The sequence below is a fragment of the Gorilla gorilla genome, chromosome 12 (genome assembly GCF_029281585.2).
Source record: "Gorilla gorilla gorilla isolate KB3781 chromosome 12, NHGRI_mGorGor1-v2.1_pri, whole genome shotgun sequence".
NCBI lineage: Eukaryota > Metazoa > Chordata > Mammalia > Primates > Hominidae > Gorilla > Gorilla gorilla.
In genome coordinates, this window is record NC_073236.2 from 110,907,287 (window position 1) to 110,927,944 (window position 20,658).

General features: G+C 51.7%; 1 protein-coding gene across 5 annotated transcripts in view; it reads right to left on the reverse strand.

Moving 5' to 3' along the window:
* The window catches only part of TOGARAM2 (TOG array regulator of axonemal microtubules 2), a 95,549-nt gene that overhangs the window by 48,193 nt on the left and 26,698 nt on the right, over window positions 1-20,658 (reverse strand). For 3 of the 5 annotated variants that reach the window (XM_055377674.2, XM_055377673.2, XM_063695978.1), the window contains exons 2-6: window positions 8,831-8,968; window positions 5,451-5,561; window positions 4,232-4,519; window positions 936-1,147; window positions 2-192 (exon numbers count right to left, since the gene is read on the reverse strand). In XM_055377674.2, coding sequence (XP_055233649.2) covers window positions 2-192; window positions 936-1,147; window positions 4,232-4,519; window positions 5,451-5,561; window positions 8,831-8,858 — 830 coding nt within the window. In that variant the 5' untranslated portion in view covers window positions 8,859-8,968. The remainder of the gene's footprint in view (window position 1; window positions 193-935; window positions 1,148-4,231; window positions 4,520-5,450; window positions 5,562-8,830; window positions 8,969-20,658) is intronic. The other 2 variants (XM_055377676.2, XM_055377675.2) reach the window with 1 other exon arrangement.

Below are 20,658 nucleotides of genomic sequence, written 5' to 3' on the forward strand. Positions count from 1 at the left end.
CCGCGTGCGTGGGGCTCTCAGGCCTGTGAGGACTCCCTGGCCTGGAGGTAATGGGCTGGGAAGGGAGCCAGGCACACGGGAGGGGGACGCTGCAACCGTCCTGGCCTTTGGGATGGGTGGGATCACGATGGCGCCAAGGGACTTCTGCATCTTCTCATCATTGCAGTGCAGGTATTGCCAGGAGATCTGCGCCTGGGAGCAGAGGCGGGACAGGGGTCTGGCCTATGGAAACATCCCATGGTGAACGCTCACCTCCCAGGCACCTCACACAGTGTGGGACCTGCTGTCTCTTTTCAGCCACACCCCCCTGGGACCCCCAGAAGGCTGACTGCTTCCTTACCACTCCTGGTGAGGAGACTGGCAAGCCCTTTTGTGACTATTATTATTTGTTTTTCTGTTCTCATTTCAGAAAAATCCTAGAACATCAGAGCTGGAAGGACCTTCAAACACATCTGGGCCAAACCTCTATTTTCATAGATGTGCAAACTGGGGCCCAAAGAGGGGTGTGACTTGCACAAGGTCACACAGCCAGTGAGGGGCAAATGGAAACCAAGGCCCAAATCTGAGTCCTAGCCAGCATTCTTTGCCACACTCTTGCTTAAAATGGAGAGGGCCAGAAAGCAGGAGGAATTCTGGAACATTTAGACCAGAGAAGGCCTAGGGGACCACCAGTTCTAGGACAAAGGTCATGCAGCCTCTGGCACAGCCACCCAGAGCCCCCAGGCCAGCTATGGAGGTTTGAGATGCTGGGGAGGTGGTGAAATGAGCAGCTTGAGCCTCTCCCAGTGCTGTCCCTATCCTCACTGCAGACCTCAAGACACCTCCAGGGATGCTCAGGGCATGCAGTCAGGGGTTGGTGGAGCCTAGAAAGAAAGGCAGGAGGAAGGGAGGGCAAGAAGCTGAGGACCAGACTCACAGCAGTTGAACCACCTTACCTCCTGAGCACCGGGTCTCAACTCGTGAGGACCCGGAATGCTCCCCGGTAGGTCCAGGCCCTTCTCTTTGACTCTGCTGGCCTCAGGGGTGGTAGGGATGCTCTGGATGGGAGGCATCGGCCTGGGCACCCTCAGCAGCCTCTGAGAGGTGGCTCGGGGGATGGTGCTGTGCAGGGGAACTCCTTGAGGGCCTCCCCCTGGATCTAGAGAGGCTGTACAGGGATGGTGATGGGAAATCAGTTAGTCCCAGAAGAACAGGGAGTGGAAGGCGGATTCAGACCCCAGCAACGGGGCCTTCTGCCCTGGGAAGGACTGGGATGGCGAGGAGAGAGATCAGATCTGCCCCCAACCCCACCACTGGTAGACTGAGCAAGCAGCCACTTCTGAGTGTCTGTGCCATTCCAGAAAGGGCCAATCCAAGTTACCTGTTTAGAATTCAGAGGCAGCATGGGAAGGAAGGGAAATAAAAGCAGTGCCAGATCAGGAGGAAGCATGGCAGGTCCCGGCCGTGGGTAGAAGCTATGTGACCTCGGGCAAGCCACTGTCTCTCTGAACCCCATTACACTTCTGTGAAATGGGGTGATTCAATAACATCACTTATATAAGATGCCAGGCAAGTACCTGCCACTGTTTCCCCTTCCTTTTCGGCTGGTGATATGGGGCGTAGCTGTTTTGACACAGCTAACGTAGTCTAAGACAGACCGCCACACTTCCAGCTCCCTTCTGAATGCTTTAGGTGCCCAACAGACATCTTCAGTGCCCTGTGCCCCACCCCACCTCACCCAGCAACCATGCCTCAGGCAAAGGCACAGGGCAAGAAGCACTGGGATGGGCCAAGAGCTCAGGGTTATCTTTGTAAATATCAGTGATGAGGAATAAAAAAAAAAAAGACTAGCATTTTAACTTTCATTCTGGCCTCAACAAAACCACTGCATCAAAACAGCCAAGTCAGGCCAGGCGCAGTGGCTCACGCCTGTAATCCCACACACTTTGGGAGGCCGAGGACGGGAGGATCACTTGAGGTCAGAAGTTCAAGACCAGCCTGGCCAACATGGTGAAACCCCATCTCTACTAAAAATACAAAAATTAGCCAGGCGTGGTGGCACATGCCTGTAGTCCCAGCTACCGGGGAGGCTGAGGCAGGAGAATCGCTTGAACCTGGGAGGTGGAGGTTGCAGTGAGCCGAGATCACACCACTGCACTCTAGACTGGGCAACAGAGCAAGACTTGGTCTCAAAAAAAAAAGAAAAAAAAAAAAAAAAAAGATTAGCTGGGCCTAGTGGTGGTTGTCTGTAATCCCAGCAACTCAGGAGACTGAGGCAGGAGAATCACTTGAACCCGGAGGTTGCAGTGAGCCAAAATCGCACCACTGCACTCCAGCCTGGGCGACAGAGCGAGACTCTGTCCCAGAAAAAAAAATTTTAAAAAAATAAACCAGCCAAGTCAAAATATCATCTCTGTTCCTGCACACTCACTCCCCTCCTGGCTTCCGGTGCTGGTTCTGTTCTGTCTTGGAGCACTGTTGTGTTGTGGTTAGCCTGTGGGGTGCTGAAAGGATGGAAAAGAAGGGGTGTGGTCAAGTGGAGACTGTGCCACTTGCCGGGCCACCTTGAGCCCCAGCTGGGTCAGGGCACAGAGGAGTCAACTCAGCCTCAATGCAGGGGCCAGAGCAGCCCCAGCCCTGCCCGGGGGCCAGAGATCCCCGGCCCTCCATGCTTGCTGAGGGGCCTGATAAGTCTATAGGTCACTGCCCATCAGAACATTAGGTAGAACAACTCCATTCTTTTTTTCCCTACGCTGGAACTTTGTAAAAAAGAAATGAAAATCTAGAAAAGGGCTTCAAACCCCTAAGGGAGAGAGTTGTTGGTCTGGCAGCTTTAGGAGTTGCACCTACTGGAAGCTCTAAGGAAGCTTCTCGGGCATTCCAACCCCACCTTCTGCCTCCATAATGTGCAGCCAGGATGATTCCTCCCAGAGGCTCCCTGGCATCCTCCTGGGCTCCCCGGGAGCTGGAGACACCCCACGGCTCCAGGGAGAGGCTCAGGAGGTGGAGCAGTCTGCACAGGGGAGGGGAAGAACAGCCAACCACAACCCCAGGCTTGACGGCAGCAACCACGTGCCTCTTGAGAGCACTTCCCCCTTCTTCCTAAGACCTCAAGACTTCTTATTGCTCTTGTTACCCAAGAGTTCATTCCGCTAAAAAGAGCCCATATGATTCGCCCAGAAGAGGAGAGAAGGAAGGAAAATAGTAACAATGCACTAAGTTCTTCCCATATGCCCGGTGTTGAGAATTCTGTGTACAAGTTTTCATTAAACCCCCACAGTAACACAGAAGTATTATTAATAGTGTCCCCATTCCAGAGGAGGAAATTGAGGCCTGAAAGGTTACCGACTTGCCCAAGGCCCCAGAGCCAGTGAGTATCGGGGCTAAGATTTGAACTTGGCTTGTCCACCACACAGATGAGAGACAGTATAAAGTGCCTGCTGTTGAATCCCTTGTTCATCTGCTCAACAAACGTTTCTTGAGAGCCTCCTAGCTGCCAAGCGACTGTGCCTCACACCGAGATCTCAGTCACTGCCCTCTTGGAGCTGACAATTACATGCAAGATTCAGGTTTTAAATAGTCACAAAAGTAAAGATATAAATGCAAACCATGAAAAGAACTGAAGGAAAAAAATCATAGGGCATTATTGGAGAGCATCCTAAGGGGCAAACTCACGTTGGGGAGTCAAGGAGGCCTCTTTGAGGAGGGCTTTGAAGCCAAGAAGGGAGGCTGGGTGGGGATTTTCTGAGTGGGAAACGGAGGAGGGGTGGGGGAGGAGCAGTGGCTCTAAACCTCAGACAGGAAAGAGCCCACAAGCCCCAGGCCCTGGACAGCAGAGACTGAAGGCAGAGAGTGACACAGTTGGGGTGAGGCCAGGGCCAGAAGGTCTTGTGCATAAGGGAACATTTGGGATCTTAGTCTAAGCACATCCAAAACCCACTGGCTGATTTTGAGCATAGTTGGTGGAAATGGGAAGAACATTTGCTTAAAAGGATCCTTCTGGAGCAAGACTAGAAGGCGCAAGGGTGGGAATGAAGAGGCCAGTCGGGAAGCACTGCAGAGCCTGGGAGGGAGGATCAGCTCCAAGGAGGTCGCTGAAGCCATAGAGAAGATACCTGGCATGTGCCCACCGATCACCCCCACGGCATCCCAGCATGCCACCTGGAAGCCTGCTGACCCTCACAGCCCTGGAGGCCTGGGGCCCTTGACCTGGAAGTGGGTGGGTGAGGGGTGGGCTGGGGCCAGTGCTCACCTCGGGAAGACGCTGCCAAGCCCTCTGAGAGCCTCCTTTTCTTGAGCTTGTCCTTAATCTGGATGGTGTCCCTGGCCACGCAGTTGGCCTCTGACTCCGGAGAAGGGAGGAGCACCAGGGGCTGGGCCCCCAAAGACAAGGCCCTGAGGTTCCTGGGGTGACCATTCCTTGCCTGCCAGCCCTTGGAAGGGGTGTCCAGCTTGAGGCCACCCAGCTGTCCGAGTCCACTCAGGAGCTGTGACGGTTCCTCGTTGTTCAGCAGGGCTCTTGGCTCAGGCTGGAGGGAACCTGAGGGGGACAGAGGTGTGAATGGCTTGGCACGCAGTACCCAGGGTGGCACCAGGCACCAGCAAGCTCCTTGACATTGCTTCCTTCGAACAGGCAGCCACTTGCCTGGTGAAACCCAGTCATTGAATGTTTCAGTCATTCCTGGGGACAAGTCATTCATTCGACAGTGTCTCTGAAGCACCTAATCTTCACAAGACCCGTGCGACAAGGTGCTCAGGACAAAAGGGGGAATCCACAGGCAGTCCTATGGCAGCGCAGACAAGAGGCTGTGAATCATAGGGAAGGTCGTCTGCCCGGGGACCACCATCCACCAATCTCCAGGGTCCAACAAAGTCATCAGATCCCCGAGCACTGACCTATGCCAAGCACAGACTGCAAGGAGGAGCTCAGGCATCTCAGAGCAAATCACCCCCACCCCCAGCAGACACACCAGATGGGAGAGAAACGAAATACTCTGCACATTTAGAGGAGGAAAGAGGTTCCAGAAGACCTTCAGGAAGTGGCTGGTGCTCTTCACCTGGGCCCTGGGGGAGCATTCAGACAGGTGGGCTCTCAGAAGCTTGGCCACACCCCAGCCCCTCCAGAGACCCAGGCTGCAGATGCTGGACAAGTGGCAGAGACGCTGAGTGGACATCTTGAGAGGGGCCCCCTCCCCATTGCCACCCTGGGTGCTGAGTGCACTCCCAGGTCCAGGCGCATGCAGAGAGCCCTGCTCCCTATTCCTGCAGGTCCCCCTCTGCACACCTCCAACCTCTGAGGCTCAGGATCGAAAGAACCTGCCTTTGAAAGAATCAAAGGGTATTTTCAGCAGGAGCCACAGGAAAAATGACACCTGCTGGTAGCTTGAGAACACAGCCGGCATCTACCACACTCACTCCCCGCTCTAGGATGAGGCCAGGGGCCCTGACCAGGTGAGGTCTTCCCATCTCACCTTCTCCATGAGGCAGACTGGAGTTGATGCTTCCAGGCGGGAGCACCCGGGGCCCAGCACTGGTCCGAGGGATGCTCCCGCAGTACACGGCCACGGGGACCAGGACCTTGGCTGGAGACAGAAGCACAGGAGAGCAGCACCTGAGAGTCCTCCAAGGCCAAGACTGGGAGCAAACCAAGAACACCCGGCCGTAACCCTGAGCACTCCACCCCGCAGGGTCCCTGCCCAAAAAACCAAGGCATGTGGTGGCCCTACCCCCAACACCAGAGCCTGGCAGGGCCAGGCAGGGTGCCTGTGATCTCCACCAAATCCCTCCAACCCCGCTTGCCCCAGCCTCTCAGCCTGGCTGCCTCCTCCCTCCTCGCACCCTGGCTTTGTTCCAAACCCCCCTCCATGCCTTTTCATCTCCTTCATGGGCACCCCTCTTCCATCACCCAACATCATTGACCCATGGAGTGCCCATCCCCAACCTCTGTCCACCAGCTGCTCTCCCCAGGACACTTCCTCACTGCCACACCCTGCAGATAATCCCCTACCCTACGGCTTCCGCCCTGACCAATCCCACCCATTGCAGAGCATCCAATTACCTTCCCAATTCCTTTTTGGAAGTCCCCAGGCACCTCATCAGCATGTCCTACGCTGATCTTCCCTCTTCCCTCCTAACCTCCCTCGGCTCAGCAAAAGACACCCTCTATCCCCGACACAGAGATTTGTGAACACTCTCTGTGCAGTGAGACAGTAGTGGGCAAGGCTGACTCAGTCCTCAGTGAGACTTGAAGTCTGGCGGAGAAGACAATGATTAACAAGCAATGACAGTGTGGGGCCTGGGAGCCCGGCCAGAGATGGGGACAGAAAAAGCTTCCCAGAGGGAGGGACCACTGAGCTGAGAGCATACAGGGAGCAGGAGTCAGGAAAGAGGAGGGGAAGTTCAGCTAAGGCATGCGGTCCTTTAAGAAGCCGTCCATCTTTTGCCAGTTTTTAAAGCAGATTCTCTGTTTTTGTTACTGAGTTGTTTGAGTTCCTTATATATTCTGGCTATTAATCCTTTGTCAGATGGATAGTTTGCAAATATTTTCTCCTATTCTTCACTCTATTGACTGTTTCCTTGTATCTACAGAAGCTTTTTAACTTGATGGAACCCCATTTGTCTATTTTTGCTTTTGTTGCCTGTGCTTTTGAGGTCACTGCCGGATAAATATCCAACAGAAAGTAAATCAGTACATTGAAGAGCTATCTGCACTCTCATGTTTATTGCAGCATTATTCACAATAGCCAAGATATGGAATCAGCCTAAGTGTCCATCAACGGATGAATGGATAAAGAAAATATGGCACATATACAGAATGGGATACTATTAGGCCATAAAAAAGAATAAAATCCTGTCACTTGCAGCAACATGGATGGAACTGGAGGTCATTATCTTTTTTTTTTTTTTTTTTTTTTTGAGATGGAGTCTCAGTGGTGTGATCTCGGCTCACTGCAACCTCCGCCTCCTGGGTTCAAGTGATTCTCCTGCCTCAGCTCCCCCGAGTAGCTGGGATTACAGGCACCTGCCACCATGCCCGGCTAATTTTTTTGTATTTTCGTAGAGACAGGGTTTCACCATGTTGCCCAGGCTGGTCTCGAACTCCTGAGCTCATGCAATCTGCCCGCCTCTGCCTCCCAAAGTGCTAGGATTACAGATGTGAGCCACCACTCCCAGCCTGGTGGTCATTATCTTAAGTAAAGTAAGCCAGGCACAGAGAGACAAATTCTACTTGTTTTCATTCATATATGGGAGCTAAAAAAGTCAATCTCACAGAGGCAGAGAAGAGAATGGTGGTTACCAGAGACTGGGAAGAGAAGGGGGTGGAATGAAGAGAGGTTGGTTAATGGGTACAAAAATACAGTTAGATAGAAGGAATGAGAGCTATTGTTTGATAGTATAGTAGGGTGACTATAGCTCATAATAATGTACTGTATAATTCAAAATAGCTAGAATTGGAATGTTCCCAACATCAAGAAATGGCCAGTGGTTGAGGTGCTGGAAATCCCAATTACCCTAATTTGATCATTACTCATTGAATGCCTGTATCCAAATATCACATGTACACCCAGAAAATATGTACAACTATTATGTGTCAATATTTTTAAAAGAGAGAGAGAAGCCCTCCCTCTCCTGTGTTCCCACAGCCCCCGGCACAGCCCCGTGTTACTCTCTCTTCCCCATGCCTCTCTCTGTTCCTGCCCTGCAGCTTCCCTAGGAACAGTCACTGTGTCTTACTCATCTCTGTAGTACTGTACCTGCCGCTAAGTAGGCACTTCACAAACGTGGGTCCCACACCCTCCTGGCTCAGCCCTTCCCGAGCCCACCTCAGGACCATCCATGGGGACCTAACCCACCACCTGGAGAAGCCACCACGCAGGTGGAAACCCAGCTCATCCACCCCCAGGCTGCAAGACTCCTAGTCTGGAACTCAGGAGCCGGGGTTCCCACTTTTTCCACCTGTGTGACCTTGAGGAAATAAGCTAACTTCTCTGAGTCTCAGTTCCCACATCAGTAAAGCAAAGGAGTTGACAGCACTAAAGGTTCATACAACATCTTTACCCTATTTCTAGATTTGTAGATTTTTCTTTCTAAGATCTCAGCACCTCCCACTTCCCCACTGGAATCTACATTCAGGTGGGATCTGCTTTAGCACTAAAGTAAGCAGGTGTTTTCGGATTCATATGTCGAAGCCCCCGGGAGTTCTGCCGTGTGCATCATGCGCTGTCTCCTGAACCGCTGCTCTGGCCATCCTGCTTCTCTGCCTTCCTTCCAAATGGCCATCTGGCCCCTGCTCCAGCCCATGCAGGATGAAGCAGCTCTGCACCTTGCTAGCACCCATTTCATCTGGGGCAGGACAAATCCCCTCACTTTCCAGGGGAAACTGAGGCTCACCCAGCCAGCTCCCAAAAGCAGAGCCAGGCCTCAAGGCCCGTCTCCTGATGCTAACTGGCCACACACTGCTCCCACTACCCCACTTGGTTGGCTAAGGAAACAGAGTCGTTCACCCTCCCTGAGGGCCCGGCCCACATCCCCTGCCCATCCACATAACCTTGACCACAGAACAGAATTAGCCCCTCAAGGACCCAACCACCCTGCTGCAGAGAGTGGAGGCAAAGCTCAGGCCGAGGCCCTAGAACACCAAGCACCTCCTTAGGCCAGGGAGCCACCCAGACAGCCAACTGAGCAGCAGCATGTGGGGAGCTGGCCAGGGCTGGAAAGGCACGGCCACCTGGCTGTGTTTCCCAGCAGCCCTTGATCCCCACATCTCCCTTTTTCTGGCCCCTGGGAGTGTCCGAGGCAGGTCCCCTAGCCTGCAAAACACCAGCAGTAGGCCTCCCATCGTGCCCCTTACCTTCGGGGACATCGTCACGGGTGCCCATGTCCTGGGTGGAGAAGGTGCCTACAAGGTTGCCCAGAGGCAGCAGCTATTTCTGGGCAGTGAGTACAGTCCTTGGGGGTCTGGAGGGCTCTGACCTGTAACATCCGGGACCTAAGGGTGAGAGGAGAAAGGAGAAGTCAGTAAAAGCAAATTAACACTTTTAAACTACTTCACAGAAAGCCCGTCAGAGGCTAAAGCATTATTGTCATGAAGAAATCGGCCACTAAACCGAAGGATGCCATTTTTCTGAGATTGGACTCACAAATGTTTCAGTTCCCAAGTGCGAGGCCATGTGGTTTTGGGAAGAGTTCGTTATGAAGAGTGTCAACGAAACCCATCAACCTGCCATCCCTTGTCACTGAGACATGGACACCTTTAGGGTCGTAGGGAAAGATGATTTTTTTCAAGGCAGTGTCTGACACTGTGTTTCTCCATCAGTTTCTATTTGCTTCAGATGCCCCTGCGTCCGCCAGCTGCCCTGAAAGCCCATGGCGATGTTGGCCTCTGCAACCACTGATCACACAGGTGTTGGCGGGACCTCTCGGACACCCGCTCTCCGGTCTCTCTCAGGACGCGCGGTCATGACCTCCATGACGTCCTTGGTGCTCCTTCTCACCTGACTGAACAAGCCACACCTGTGACCCCCCTCAGCCACTGCATTGCCCACACCTTGATCCCTCCAGCCCTCCCTTCAGCCTCTGGGTCAGCCCTCAGCTCTTGCCCTTGACCTAACTTCATTTTCTTTCCATGTGACAGGGTCTCACTGCACACTCTGCAGCTTCACACAATTCTATGAATCCTTTGCTGCGATAATGGTGACCCGTTTTCCCCTGACAGGTAACGGAGGTGCCTCCAGAGCTGATCTGTGGTAAGACCAGGGGTGAAGCCCACAGCTTCCAATTTCTACCCCAGAGAGGAGTTCTCGTCCACAAAGCGTCTGGGGACAGGGCAGGAACCTGTGCCAACTCCCTTTTCTGAGCAACAAATCCCAACTCAGGAACTGAGAAACTTGCCTTCCCTCTGGAAGCCAGCCAGCCACTGCCCCACCCAGGCCCCAGAAGGCAGAGTAGCTCCTAGCAACCCTCAACCCAAACACAGGTGTCCAGCCCAGCGCCCGGCCCAGCACAGCACCCAGCCCAGCACCCAGCCCAGCACCCAGCCCAGCTTGGCCCCAGCCTGGTCTCACTGCTTAGAACCTCAAGACATGAGTTCCCTGTCTGAGGAGAATTTTCCTCACAACCAGGGAGAGGAGAACTCTCTGTTTAATATCTGCTGGGATAAGGATGTGGCCACATGATGGTGAAAAGCAGTCCTCAACCCCTGTGAGACACGGCACCTCTCCGAGACAAGGTGAGGGAAGATTCTATTCCACAGGCACCAACACCCCAAACTTCACCCCCTGAGCTAGGGAAGAGGCTCAAGAGATTGGCCAGGCAGCTGGTTTCCAGACAAAGCCCAGCAGGAATGTGGCAGGCTGGCACAGACCTTCCATGGCTGAATTATAGCAAACAAGCTGGGGTCCTGGAATTTGGGGGCTGTGAGAGTTGCAAGCCCCACCTGTTCCCCCATATCTCTAACCAGAGGATACACTTTCTACGAAAATTATATGCAGAAAAGCAATATTTAGCTACAGTCCTTGTTCCCTTAACTGCAGATTAGAATAGCCTGGAAACCAATTAAAATTACAGATTTCCATGCCCCACCTCCAGCCCCTGCTGAATTAGGTCTAGGAAATAGGCCACAGGGATTTTTTTTTTTTCTTTAACTTCTGATTTTTTTTTTTTTTTTTTTTTTGAGACAGAATCTCACTCTGCCACCCAGGCTGGAGTGCAGTGGCATGATCTTGGCTCACTGCAAACTCCACTTCCCGGGTTCAAGCCATTCTCCTGCCTCAGCCTCCCAAGTAGCTGGGATTACAGGCATACATCACCATGGCCAGCTAATTTTTGTATTTTTAGCAGAGATGGGGTTTCACCATGTTGGCCAGGCTGGTCTCAAACTTCTGACCTCAAGTAATCTGCCTGCCTCGGCCTCCCAAAGTGCTGGGATTACAGGCATGAGCCACCACACCCGGCCTTAACTTCTGATTTTGATGTTCAGACAGGATCAAAAAATCACTGGCCTGTAGTTCAGATTCACTTTATAATAAGATCTCGGCCCTATTTCTTACCCTAGGCTGTCAGAATGGTCATTGCTGCTTCAGTTTCCCCAAAGTGATCACTCTCTAGGAGGCTAAAAGGAAGACTCGAGCTGCCTGAGTGTACGGGATGCTTAAGTTTCAACAGCCACCCCTACCGCAGTGGGCCTTCTGAACAAGACAGTTTTCCCACCGCAGTCTCCTCAGTGGTCAGAGGTCAACATGCCAAGGCAGCCCAGGTTCCCCCTGGTCCCAGGACACCAGCAGTACAGAAAGGAAATCTGGAGCCATTCCATGGCTCGCCAAAGCATCCCCTCCAGCAGAGCCCCTTTGAGACCCTCTCAGGGTCTACACCTTCGACCCTTCAGGCCCCAGGGTCTAGTGCAGGATCTCCTAGGTGCCCGCCCAAGAGGAGGTGGCCAAAGCTGCTATGGACAAACAGGCCTGACTAATGTGAGCGCAGTGAGAGGCACCACCCCAGCAAATCACTTTGGCCCAGGGACCTGTAGGAACTGAATGATCCATATCCAAACTACAAAAGTCAGAATCAGGAAGTCCAGCACGAGTGTGGACAGGGCAGACACCACTGAGCACCTGACCCCCAAGGCGCAATTCACCGAGGCCCCATCGCACCCAGCACTGCTCTAGACACTAAGGCGCTACTCTCCCCTGTTAGAACAGCCAGCCCCTGACCCAAAGGGCTAAATGAGCCGGTGGATTCTGGTGACCAGGATCTTGTCCTCAATTCCTGATGCTCTGAATTGCTCTGCTTGGCTGGCTTCTCCCCTCTCAGCCTCCGTTTCCCAGCCCAGGGAATGGGGCGACCCAAGGTAAGTGACCGTTGTCCCCTCCTCCCATTAATGCTATGGCTACAGAGGTTCCATAGTGACCGGGGCCATAGGAATGAAGAAAGGTGACACAGGGGACTCAAGTGTCAAGTGGAAAGGGAACAAAAGCTAGCTAGGGCTGGCCCAGTAAAGAAGTCCAGTCCCAAGCACAAAACCCCAACCACCTGGGCCTCGCACAGCCCACAGGGAGCGTGCAGCTCCACGCCCACTCTGCTCCCAAGGAGCTGGGCAGACTCATCCCACCCACCACAGCCCTGGGGCTGCCGCTCCCACAGCTTCTCTTGCTGTCATGACACCACCCGCTCCGACTTTCAGAGACCTCTGAGACATCTCCAGCCAGAGTTCTCATCTCCTCAGACAAAGCTGGTGGGAACAGTAGAGCCCACGCCAAGGTGACAGAGAAAGGAAGGAGGGGTGAGCCAGGCTGAGGGGAAAGGTGGCGGCGTTTACAAACCCTCATTCTGGAACCAAAAACATGGCCCCCACTGACACACTCTCGGAAGAGAGGCCTCAGATGTAGGCCCCCCTCCTGTCTCACACCCCACAAGCCAGTATGCACTCAGTGTCCAACTCAGAACTCCCAGAACACTGGCTGTGGGCTCAGACACAGTGGGGCTGGAATCCTGCCCCGGGCCCTCTTGTATAAACTTGGCAAGCTGATTTAATTCCTCTGAGCTTCAGTTTCTTCATCTGAAAAAAATGTCCTAACAAGGGGTTTTGTTAGGAATAAATGAAGTAATGTTAGAAATAACAGTCCTATTGCCGGCATATAGTAATTGCTCAATAATGTCAGGTGTGAATCTTCCTTCTTTTCCCTGGGGAAAAGCAACACACACACACACACACACACACACACACACACACACACACACACACACACACACACACTCGCATGTCCATACACCCACACTGTCTTTAAAGTTATGACAGGCCGGCCCTCCATTCCTATAAGACAGACCCAGGTGACAGAGACACCTCTCATGCGGAGGAGACAGATATGTCTATAGAATAAGAGGCTCAAACTAGATGTTGCCTTTGACCCCCTCCAGCTCTCACCCATGAGCCCACATTTCTAAGCGAATGCTGTCTGTAATGCCAAGCAGAGAAGGTGAACGTTCACTGTCACGCCCGACAGGACAAAGTAACCCTGCTACAGAGATGAGCACTCAGGGATACCCTCCATACTGTCTGACTAGGGCACCGGAGAGGCTCCACGGAAAAGCAGCATCCGTGCTGGGCCTGGAAGTAGGATCAAAACGGGTAGGAAATGGGGTCTAAACGGGTAGGAAGGAGGAATGGCATTCCAGGCTGAGGAGGCGGCCTAAGGAAAGCGTGGAGGAGGATATGCCTGTGAGTCTGGGGTCTGGCAAGAGGACCCAGGCCTGGGGAGCGGGATGAGGGCCATCGGGGGAGACCCAGAATGCTCTGTGAGAGGGTCGGGGCTTGCTCTGCAGCCCCGGGAAACTCTGAAGACTGTTCAAGGAGAGGAATGGCATTATCTGACCTGCAGTTTCATGCAAACCCCTCAAGTGGGGCCTTGGAAGGACTTCCTAAGGAAGGGGAGCCTCTGAGAGAATTACGGGACTGAAATGTAGAGATGTCAGCCCAGCCTCTGGACCAGGCACAGAAAATAAACAACTTAACCAGGATTTCACACTGATTATACGCAGGGTTTAGACCGGACAGAACACGCCTTCCTGTATCTCGTGCTGTCTCCCTGTGGACAAGAAACAGCTACCCATGCCTCCAATCACCATACACATACATCTCACCCCTCCACCCACCTCTGCTCCCCTCATGGGAGGCAGCCCAGGCCGTAGACCTGCAGGGAGGACTCTGGATGTTGTCAGGTGACCAACTTATGAGACTCTGACCTCCAGAGTTCGGCCTGCCACTGAAAATGTGAGATTCACTCATTCATTCAAACATGCCATAGTTACTAAGATACGAAGGGGAATAAGACTAAAATCCAGCACCTGCAAGCTGTGTGACTGAAGGCACGTCGCTAAACTTCTCTGAGCCCCAGCTCTTTTAACTGCAAAGTGGAAATAATGCTGTAATCCTGGCACTTTGGGAGGCCAAGGCTGTTGGGTCGCTTGAGTTCGAGACCAGCCTGGCCAACATAGTAAAACCTCGTCTCTATAAAATACAAAAATTGGCTGGGCATGGTGGCTCACACCTGTAATCCTGGCACTTTGGGAGGCCAAGGCTGGCAGATGGCTTGAGTTCAAGACCAGCCTGGGCAACACAGTACTGGGCAACACAGTAAAACCTCATCTCTACAAAAATACAAAAATTAGCCAGGCGTGGTGGCTTGTGCCTGTAGTCTCAGTTACTTGGGGGTGCTGAGGCAGGAGGATCACTTGAGCACAGGAGGTTGAGGCTGCAGTGAGCTGAGATTGTGCCACTGCACTCCAGTCTGGGTGACAAAGACCCTGTCTCAAAAAAGAAAAAAAAAAAAGGAGATAATGCTCATCTCACTTCAATATTGCATTCAATAAAATATGAAAAGTGGGCCCGGTACGGCGGCTCACACCTGTAATCCCAGCACTTTGGGAGGCCAAGGTGGGCAGATCACTTGAGGTCAGGAGTTAGAGACCAGCCTTCCCAACATGGCAAAACCCCTTCTCTACCAAAAAATACAAAAATTAGCTGGGTGTGGTACCACAAGTCTTTAATCCTACCCACTCAAGAGGCTGAGGCAGGAGAATCACTTGAACCTCGGAGGCAGAGGTTGCAGTGAGCTAAGATCACACTACTGCACTCCAGCCTGGGCGACAGAGCAAGACTCCATCTCAAAAAAAAAAACCTGGCCACAAGAGAGTGCCCAGAGCTAAGGAACATCCCAGGGAGCAGCAGCACTGAGCAGAGATGGGTAGAGAAGGGGAGGCCCTAAGGGGGTCTGATCAAGGACAGCCAGGGGGGGCCAGGGGAGTTGGCGCCAGGAGAGCCAGATGAGCAGAGAGTGGTTAGAGGTGACAGCTCAGCCAATTGGATGTGACCATTATGGAATCATCGGGAGCTCAGTGAGAGCAATGTCTGTGTCTGTGGAGGCGTGCGGGTCACAGAAAATTGCTGAGGTCTGAGGCGCGAGTGGAAGGTATAGAGACGGTGGGTCCAAACAACGCTGGAGAATTTGGATGAGAAAGGCAGGAGAGAGATTGGAGAGTAGCTGGAGGGGAATGAAGGGCGGATGAAGCTGTGTTGTTTGCTTGTTTGTTCTCTGTATTTTTTGTTTGCTTGTTTGTTTGTTCTCTGTATTTTTCAGTGTAAGAGATTCTACAGCGTGTTCACAGGAGGAGGAGAAAGAGTCAGAAGGAAAAGGCTGAAGACACAGGGGAGGGAGGGGAGCTGATGGAGCGGGAGCCCAGTGCTAACAGCTGAGGGAGAAGGGCACAGGCTGGGTCAGATGGGAGCGCCAGTCCTCGGACCCTGGAGGAAGAGCCAAGGGTCCTACAGAGGGAGAGGTCAGGAAGAGAGAAAGGGCGCGTAGAATGGCCTTGATATTGGCAGTGAAGAGGGAGGTGAGTCTGCTGCACGTGAGAGCTGGACTCAGGAGTGTGAAGTTCTGAACAGTCACGGAGACATATGCTGACTTTAGAAGAACCAAACCATTCCTTTCCTTTCCTCTCCCAGATGCCTCCATCTTTATTAGGAGGGCTTCTTACAGGCAGCACCTACCCTTGTGATTTCAATTGCCATCTGATTATTGGGACTTCCAAGCCTACAGTAGAGCCCAGACCTCCCTCTCTGGAGCTGCAGACAAGCTGCGAGGAGGCCTGGATGGCTCCACCTGCAGGTCCATCTTTATTAGCTTGGGGCAGGGCTGGTTTCCACACTGACCCTCAACTCGGCCACTCCTAAAGCTGGCAGTCCCAAGAGCCACTTCACCCCCAACTGCGAGACTGATGTCCACACCCATCAGACCCCCTGTGGGGGCATCCAAGGCCCCCCACCACTCAGGCCCCTGACTCCAGCTGTGACGGGCATGTGGGGGCCAGCAGAAAGGCCGTTCACAGATGAGAAGCCCCCACCACAACTCTTTACCAGCTCTGGGGCTACCACCACTGCTGCAGATGGCGTCTCCTCTCCCATCGTGAGATCAGGTGGGGTTAATACTCCTGTAGCCACTCTGTTCTCAGACAATATGGGGTGCAGCCAGCCAGCAATTCTACAGAATGCAGACAAAGGGACAAACGGTGCCAGGTTCATGGCAATAATGCAGTAACTGTAGTGTGACTGAATGAATGAATTCAAAACTACAGCACATTGGCCGGGTGTGGTGGCTCACACCTGTAATCCCAGCACTTTGAGAGGCCGAGGTGGGCGGATCACGAGGTCAGGAGATTGAGACTATCCTGGCTAACATGGTGAAACCCCATGTCTACTAAAAATACAAAAAATTAGCTGGGCGTGGTGGTGGATGCCTGCGGTCCCAGCTACTCGGGAGGCTGAGGCAGGAGAATGGCGTGAACCTGGGAGGCGGAGTTTGCAGTGAACCGAGATCATGCCACTGCACTCCAGCCTGGGTGACAAAGCAAGACTCCGTCTCATAAAAAAACACTAAAGCACATCTTCCAGACAGTCTTACTGAGAAGAAACTAAGTGAAGGAATTAACATTTATTAGTTCCATTTTGCTTTGCGCCCGGGTCAATGTACTGCAGTGTGCTTCCAAATACTATGTCATTGAGCTTTGGAAATAGAGAAAGAAAGTATGTATTTTCATCCTCATTTTATAGACAAGATGATTGAGGTTCAGAGAGGTTAAGTAACTAGGTTGAGGCCACAGAGCTACTAAGTAGAAGAGTCGGGGCTGATGGTTTCTGCTCACGGAGGTGGCAGTATTTCAGGGCATTCATTCAGGAGTCAACAGGGTTAAATTCCATCACCTGCTAGCTGTGTGACTTCAGGCACATGATTAAAGTTCTCTGAGTCTCCATTTAACTGCAAAATGGAAATAATATCTATCTCCAAGGTTATTGAGAATATTCCACAAAATATGAGAAACATTTAATAGGCTGATTGGGCCCAAGGGCTCAATCCACAGTGGCTATTAATAGTATTGGTTGTTTAGTAACTGTTTTGCTGTGTTCAGATGTTCAGGAAGAGGGGAAATGTCCCTTTTGAAAGTCTTTGGGCCAAGAAGCTACAGAGGCCTGGCTGAGGCTGGACAGCAACATGGAGCTGCCACCTTGTGCAGCAGGAGGTCCTTCCATTTCCTGAGCTGTCGAGGGTGAGCAGGAAGCAGTGGGCAGGCTGGGGCGGGACACTTACAACAGGGGTCAAGTACCACGTTGCTGGGAAGAACCTTTCTTAACAGAACAGTCTGTTCAGGAGGCAGTTCACACCTGAATCTAATGACCTCCCAGGACAGGGCAGAGGAAGTGGTCAGAAACCTAAAGCAGTACTTCCCAACTGTTTTATGCCCAACGCAGCCGAGGAATGTGGCCATCCATTTGTAATAGCAGCTCAGTGTGGGTATCTCGGGTTGGGGGTGGATGGGCCACAGCATTTAAAACACCCCCCCGCCAACCCCAGGAAATTCTGATGTGAGAATTAACAGTCTAAAAGATATAGGAAAGCCTAGGGGGAGAGAAAGTTTTATTTAGGCTGTTTTTGAAAAACAATGAGATAGGTGACAAGCAGGGCTGCCATGTTTGATTGTCTAGGTTGGGCACTGCACGAGGGCATCCTAATTAAGGAGACATCTCTCACACTACATCTTTTTTTTTTTTTTTTTGAGACACAGTTTCACTCTGTCGGCCAGGCTGGAGGTCAGTGTCATGATCTCAGCTCACTGCAACCTCCACCTCCCAGGTTCAAGCAACTCTCCTGCCTCAGCCTTGCAAGTAGCTGGGATTACAGGCATGTGCCACCATGCCCAGCTAGTTATTTTTTTGTGTGTATTATTAGTAGTGATGGGGTTTTGCCATGTTGGCCAGGCTGGTCTCGAACTCCTGACCTCAAGTGATCCGCCCACCTCAGCCTCCCAAAATGCTGGGATTACAGGCATAAGCCTCACACTACATCTTCTCCAAAGTCCTGGCAATGTTGTTTTAGACGATGACTGTACATATTTGTACATTCATTTCAGTCTTTTTCTGATGAATAGAAGAAAAGTGTCTTGAGAAAGAGACATCTTTTTCTAATTCACAAAGGAACCATGTGAGTGGGCTGTGGTCCTAGTAACAAAGCATATGTAACTTATACACAAATTTACAAAATTCAAAATCTTCTGAACCTGCCCCCACCTTTGTGTATCGTGTTGGTGCAAATATAAATTAGAGATTAATCAGAACTTGGTCTAGTAATTTAACAGAATTTCCCATGCCTTTCTTCTGTTACTAAATTTCAAGCTGGAAGGGGCCTTGGAGGTCAGCTAGTTTCCTCCCTTGTAAATGAGGGGTTAATGAGCCGAGATCACACCATTGCACTCCAGCCTGGGCAACAAGAGCAAAACTCCGACTCAAAACAAAAACAAAAATAAAACAAAAAAATGAAAAGCAAAACAAACAAAAAAAAAACCCAGCAGTTTAGTTCTGGAGGCTGGGAAGTCCAAGATCAAGGTGCCAGCTGATTCCACTCCTGGTGAGGACTCACTTCCTGGATTGCAGGTAGCTGTCTTCCCTTTGTCCTCACATGGCAGAGAGAGAGAGGGAGAGAGCAAGCTCTCTGGTCTCTTCTTCTAAGGGCACTAACCCATCATGAGACAACCACCCTCACGACCTCATCTGAATCTAATTACCTCCCAAAGGCCCCACCTCCTAATACCAACACAAGGGGGTTTAGGCTTTAACATTTGCATTTGTGGGACGCATGCATTCAGTCTATAACACCTACATAAGGCCATCAGGAGCCAATACCTATCCCAGGGCCCATACCCCTATAGGCATCACACTGGCTGCCAGCTGGCAAGGCCTTCAGCAGGACTGGGAGGAAAGCTTCCTTTTCCAGCTTCCCATCAAGGCCTCCCCAAAATGGTCACCTTGCCACTGCAGTGCCTGGTCAGAGCCTGTGTAGTGTGCTCCCAAGGATTAAGGTTTTTGGAGGGGTAGGATACCACCGCATCAATCCTGCCTGAAATCACACAGCCATTGGCTGGGGCTTGGAAGTCTTCTGCTGGCCCTGAGATTTCCACAATCAAGGTAAGAGTTATCCTAGCACTTGATCATAGTCCTGGAGTCTCGAATGAAAAATGGCTTGGTCCACTGCCCCAGGAATGCCTTCTGCAGGGTTTGGCTGATTAGTTGAGGATTCCTGCCCAGTAGCAGGAGCTTGAATCTTCAAACTGTAGACTGTAAACAAGCACATGTACTCAGAGGATCAGAAGGGACTAGGAAGCAAGAAAGCATCTTGTCCAAAGTTCAGCAAAGGTGTATTGGCATGACTCTAGCATCTGAATGTCTGTCACACCCCAGGAAAGGGCTCTTGGCAAAGGCCTCCCTGCAAGAAGCTCAGAAGACTTCAGACCCCGGCCCTGTCCCTTCCCAATGGCCCATGAGAAAGCAGACTTTCTTGAATAGGAGCCAGAGTTTTGTGTGTGCCTCTCCAGGACATACACCAGGTTTTGCCTGGGAAATATAAATGGCTTCTGTGGAGGGACATTTTTTTTTTCTGTCTTTGTTTTGTTGAAGAGAAATCCAAGACCCAGGAAGGGATGTGAGTTGGGCCAAGAACCAGAAGTTTTAAAACACAAAATGGGAAACTCAGACTTCCAGACAGTGGCTCTGGAGCCTGGGTCTGTAATTCAAACACTAAGAAGTATGTGGAATAGTGATTGGTCCTCCAAGAAGAAGAATGGAGGAGAGGGATGGAGGAGTGGGGAGGGTAGAGAGAAAAATGGGGCTCAAAAGCCTGAGCACCATGAGGGGCTGAGATCACAGAGAGCAGAGGAAGGGAGGCACCCAACAGCGGAGGAAAGAGGTGAGGAAGAAGGGCTGGGGGCAGATGCTCAACCCCCTGGTAATCAAGAAAATGCAAATGAGATGCTACCACCATCCCACAAAGATGGGCAAAAATTGAGATGGGCGGCAATGCCAAGTGCTAGTGAGAGCACAGAGCAATGGGAGCACTCACGACAGCTGGCAGGTGAGATGCAAATGGGCACAAACCCTTAGGAAAGTGGTCTGGCTTTACCTGATAAAGCTAAAAATGCACAAACCTAATGTTCAGCAATTCCACTCCTAGGAACCCACCCTTGAGAAAGTCTTGCACACGTGATCCAGGAAAGGAGCTCGAGAGTGTCCAGAGCAGTGCCATGGATAATGGCCAAAATCTGGAAAAAATCTAAATGTCCAACAGGAAAATGAAGGACTAAATCATGGTGCACTCACAACATAGAATATTACAGAGCAATGAAACAAACGACTGCCCCACTCAGCACTATGGACGATGCCACAGCGTAATGTTCAGTGAAAGAAGCCAGACCCAAAAGACCACACAGGGTATGACCCTACTTCTATAAAGTTCAAAGAAAGACAAAATTACATCGAGTGTTTAGAAATGCATACATAGGCCCGGCATGGTTGCTCACACCTGTGATCCCAGCACTTTGGGAGGCCAAGGCAGGCATATCACCTGAGCCAGGAATTCGAGACCAGGCTGAGCAACATGGAAAAAACCCATCTCTACAAAAAAAATATATATATATATACACACACACACACACAAAGATTAGCCAGGCATGGTGGTGTGCACCTGTACACCCAGCTACTTGGGAAGCTGAGGTGGGAGGAACACTTGAGCCTAGGAGGCAGAGGTTGCAGTGAGCTGAGATCATGCCACTGCACTCCCACCTGGGGGACAGAGTGAAAAC